General features: G+C 54.9%; 1 protein-coding gene across 1 annotated transcript in view; it reads left to right on the top strand.

Moving 5' to 3' along the window:
- Positions 1 to 301: 301 nt before the first annotated feature.
- Positions 302 to 4,983, top strand: part of PAXIP1 (PAX interacting protein 1) — a 50,522-nt gene continuing 45,840 nt past the window's right edge. The window contains exons 1-2 of the mRNA XM_014586031.2: positions 302 to 520; positions 1,032 to 1,166. Of these exons, the coding sequence (XP_014441517.1) occupies positions 317 to 520; positions 1,032 to 1,166 (339 nt within the window). The 5' untranslated portion in view covers positions 302 to 316. The remainder of the gene's footprint in view (positions 521 to 1,031; positions 1,167 to 4,983) is intronic.

The raw sequence follows: 4,983 nt of genomic DNA, 5'->3' as shown, positions 1-4,983 counted from the left end.
AAAGGCACTGCCCCAAACCAAGTGATTCCTCAGCCTCCCCCACCTCTTCCTTAGGGTGAGGCTGTTACTCCCCAGCATCTCCCTCATGGGGACTTTTCTCTGCCACTTCCATGTGCCAGGTCCTGCTGGTTCTCTCCCACCTCACACCTCCCTGTCGGGGCCTCCTCTGGGTCACTCGGGCCTGCCCCAGGCTGTTGGAGTTGTTTTCTGACCCGTGTCTAGTCATGTGGCCAGCCCAGACTGCTGACAGTCACCTTTGCAGTCTGGCCGTGTTGCTCCCTGGCGTGACCCTTCCGGGGCTCTGTGGAAACCCCTCATGCACACGCGCTGCTCTGCATGGCACAGGAGACTGGCCCCTGCCGTCTGCCCTGCGCTGCCCAGTTCCAGCCCTTTGCATGTATTTTGTCTGACTGGCGCCTTTGCATTCGTAGGGCTTGTGCTCGTGTGTCCCCTCCTGGAACTCCTCGGGCGAGTCGAAGCGGTGTTGCCCAGCCTCCCGGTTGGAGCCCAGCTGTACCATGTGTGTCTCTGGGTTTTGCCAGCTCCGTCAGCCCGTGTCTGGAGGACAGGGCGTCTCTTGGCTCATAGCAGCCTCCCTCCACCAGTCAGGATCTGCAGCTTTTTAAATCATCCCTATGTTTTATTGGCCCATTGCCCAGAGGGAAAAGAAATTTTATTTACCAGAGGGCACACGCTTTTGCTGGAAAGAGAGAGAGAGGGAAACCTCTTCCGCATCCCTTCTCTGTTTTCCATCCCTGCTAGATTTTGGGTGCACACACTTGTGCCTGGTGTGTTTTTCAAGCCACCAGGTCTTGGATTTGAACCCTGTGTTCAGCCATGTGGAATCTGGCTCCCTTAACTGCTAGGCCATGGGGCTGACCAAAAATGAAATAATTTAAAGATAGAAACACAAGCCTCCTTAGAGAGACGTGTTTTCTTAGGAGGGTCTGTTATCCCCCTGACTGTTCTGTAGGCAAGGGTTAGGTGCAGCGGCTTCCCGTTTAACCTGTTGCTCCTTTCCTCCTTCCCAGGTTATTCAGCTTCTGAAAGCAGGGAAAGCTAAAGAAGTCTCCTACAACGCCCTCGCCTCGCACATCATCTCTGAGGATGGGGACAACCCCGAGGTCGGAGAAGCTCGGGAAGTCTTTGACCTGCCCGTGGTGAAGGTCGGTAGGAGGTGGAGAGAGTTGTGCGTCTCGCCATCTCGTGTCCCGGAAGCGGCACCCTGAGGTGTTACCGCCTTTGCCGAAGTGCTGCTTTGCGTGTGCAGAGGGCCGAGGAGTCAAGCCCTGTAACATCTGAGGAGTCTCCCCTCCCTTCAGGCCCTCGGTTAGGTCGCGATGCGGCAAGGTTGTTCAGTGCCCCCTTTACCCGTCAAGGATACTTGGCAAGACCCTGGTGGGGGTCTGAGACGTGGGTGGTACCGAACCCTGTGTGACAGACTGTGTCTCTTCCTGGCCACCAGGTCTTGGATTTGAACCCTGTGTTCAGCCATGTGGAATCTGGCTCCCTTAACTGCTAGGCCATGGGGCTGACCAAAAATGAAATAATTTAAAGATAGAAACACAAGCCTCCTTAGAGAGACGTGTTTTCTTAGGAGGGTCTGTTATCCCCCTGACTGTTCTGTAGGCAAGGGTTAGGTGCAGCGGCTTCCCGTTTAACCTGTTGCTCCTTTCCTCCTTCCCAGGTTATTCAGCTTCTGAAAGCAGGGAAAGCTAAAGAAGTCTCCTACAACGCCCTCGCCTCGCACATCATCTCTGAGGATGGGGACAACCCCGAGGTCGGAGAAGCTCGGGAAGTCTTTGACCTGCCCGTGGTGAAGGTCGGTAGGAGGTGGAGAGAGTTGTGCGTCTCGCCATCTCGTGTCCCGGAAGCGGCACCCTGAGGTGTTACCGCCTTTGCCGAAGTGCTGCTTTGCGTGTGCAGAGGGCCGAGGAGTCAAGCCCTGTAACATCTGAGGAGTCTCCCCTCCCTTCAGGCCCTCGGTTAGGTCGCGATGCGGCAAGGTTGTTCAGTGCCCCCTTTACCCGTCAAGGATACTTGGCAAGACCCTGGTGGGGGTCTGAGACGTGGGTGGTACCGAACCCTGTGTGACAGACTGTGTCTCTTCCTGTACACGCGTGCTGTGCTATGTTTACGGTATGTTTAGGAAGTTGGCGCGGTGCGGATGACAGCAGAAGCCACTGACCCGACGGCACAGCTCTGCCTGCGTGCCGCCAGCGGTTAGGTTAGGTGGGCCCTGCCCCAGATAGCTAGCGCGCCACTGCCTATCTTCAGACTACGGGAAACTGCAGGTAACAGACTGCGGGGAGCCAGCTGCAGCTCAGGGACTGCTGTGTGTGGTGAGTGATTAGGTACCTTTTACACCCCCTGTAGGAGTGACCCCATGTCCCCAGACCCAGACGCTCTCTAAGCCAAGAAAACCTGTCATAGGCAGCACAGCTGTTGCCTCAAGCCAGGCGGATGTTTGTGAAAGACTGCACGGACTCTAAAGTCAGACCGAGGCCTGCCAGGAGCTGTCCCTGCACGTGGGTGCTTTCTGTGCCTGCTGCTCTTCCAGCCTGTGGCCCCAACTTCAGTTTGACTGGCTGAGGGGGTCCCGTCCCATGAACTGTGACGTCTGACCACTCCCTGACGGGTCACAGAGCTGTGAATACAGTGCCCACTGGCGGCCTCCGGCTCAGCCCAGCCTCGGCTGTGGGTGGTCCGTTGCAGGAAGTGGGAGCATCGGTTGGGGTTGTTCAGATTCTGTTGGTCTACGCTGCATGCTGCTGCTTTGTGGCCTAAACGTTAGTGTCATTAAGTATGTTTTTAAATGTATTAATTGGTAATTCATGCTTCAGCTTTATTTCTGCTCTCTATTGTATGTTTTAAAGCAGTCCAGTACCGCCACCCTACCCTGTTTCCCCCTCCTTCATGCTCTTAAATCTTTGCTTAAAAAAAAAGCATGAAGGTTTTACAGTTTACTAGTAGAGTCAGGAGTTACAAAGGTTGCCTGTGAGTCCCACTGGGACCCGAGAGGCTGCCTGCTGCTGGACCAGCACCTCTGGTGACCGGGATGGAAACGCTCTGCAGGCTTCTGAACTGACTTGAAAATTAACCCGGAAGTGCATCTGTCTCGGGAGACCGTCTCATGGACTAGGTTATAGACAGATAGTTGTGTGAGTCGTATGTGCGTTGGCGTGGCCAGCTCAGGCCACTCCTACAGCAGGTAAAGGTTGACCATTAGCAGGTCTCCTGCTCCTCACCCAGTACCACTTGCTTAGACTTGTTAGAAATGAGGCTGTAAGCAAGGACGTTGTCTTCCTGGACCGCACACGCATGCCCCCGGCCTGCCTCTGTTCCCCCTAGCTGTAGGGTCTGCAGTACACACGACTCTCCATATCTCATGCAGGTTTCATAGCGAAAGGGCAACCTGGGGCCTAGGTTGTCGTTACTAGATAGTAGTTCTTAAACTAGGCTGACCTGAAACTTTCTTTTTGTGATACAGATTTGGTAGCATCCCCTCCGTTATTCTGAAATGAAATTCATGTGTAAGATAACTTACTGCATGGCCAAAACTATGCATCAGTTACCCCAGACAGAAATGTACGTATTTGACTCTGGCTGCTTGGGCACGGCTCCACGGTGTGAGAGAGGAGTGGAACCAGCCCGTGCTGCAGTGTATGGGTCACTGAAGGGCTCCACAGACGCGGCGGGCTCTGAGCCCACATGCGGCAGTGCTCGCCGTGGGGCGGTTTCGGCATGGTGCCCAGTCTGGCCAGTTCTGAGCTGCTTCTGGTTTCACATAACCACTCCTGGGAAGGTCAGTGCACAGTAAGAAGGCCATGCCTCTGCAGGTCCTGTCACTCCGGGTGTCAGCATTTTGTCCACGTGGCTTCCCTGTTCCCGCCCCAGCTTCTCCCTCCTGGCATGTTTCCTGAGTTCCTAGTTCACCCTTGCCCGTGGGATTTGTGGCTGGGGACTGTCAGACACGGGAGTGGGGGTCAGGGCTTTCTCCTCAGAGTTCTGGCACATCCTCATATTCCCAGTCTGGACCTGGTCGTCTGCCTTGTGAGGGCTGAGTCAGCTCAGCGGATGGAAGGCTGAGGCCCGGTCCCCAGGGCACCTCCCTTGGCCCTTACCTCAATATTGAGTTTGCCAGTGTGTCTTATAAATAAGGCCTGCTTATGCACGGTGACAGTGTACCCGTCACTCACGTGCTAGGATTTTACAAAGGCTTAACATTTCTTTAGTTAGCAGGATGTTTAAAATCGTTGTTTTTGATCCAGATATTTTTCACAGTGGCCTCGGGGCAGCATTGGAATTGTCCATTATGCTGACTCGCCGCGGCGTGTTTCTGTTTGTCCTTGGCGTGTGGGTAAATGGCTCCTCATGACTTTGCTCTCGCCGCTCTCTATTTCCGTCTTGCCAGTGTGTCCTCCTTCACACTGCCTGATCTCATCTAGGCTTCCCTGAACCAGAGCCTCAGGGCCGTCCTGCTCTGCTTGGCCAGGACTCTATGAAAGCTGCTCCTACTGAGGTCATCGGCCTGGGACCCTCCCGCCAGCTCCTGGGGCCTGTGCTGCCCGGTGGGTGGTTGTAGGGCATTCCTTTCTAGAGCCCCGGCCACTCCAGGAGTCATGGCAGCCCCTCCCACTTCACCACAGAGTCAGCCCTCCCCCTCCCCCAGTCTCCCATCATAGGGCCCCAGGCTCTGCGAAGCACAGCGGGGACTGCTGAGCCGGGGACTGCTGAGCCAGGGCGCCCCAGGCTCTGAGGGCCTCCTGGGTGTCACCGGTGAGAATAAAGCCTGGCCAAGCGGAGGTGTTGTCAGGGCAGAAGAGTCAAAGCCTGTGTGGGAAACTGATGCTGGCCCAGTCCTTAAGCATGGCTGGAACTGTCCTAAGACTGTTGATGGTGTGAAGATACGTCAGATAAAGTACATACGTAGAAATACATAGATAGAAACTTTAAGTTGCTTTATTTCAGATTTGTATTTAA

Source organism: Tupaia chinensis, unplaced genomic scaffold (genome assembly GCF_000334495.1).
Source record: "Tupaia chinensis unplaced genomic scaffold, TupChi_1.0 Scaffold000110_1, whole genome shotgun sequence".
NCBI classification, from domain to species: Eukaryota; Metazoa; Chordata; class Mammalia; order Scandentia; family Tupaiidae; genus Tupaia; species Tupaia belangeri.
Note: the sequence above shows the minus strand (reverse complement) of the source record. Positions and strands in the feature narration are given on the sequence as shown.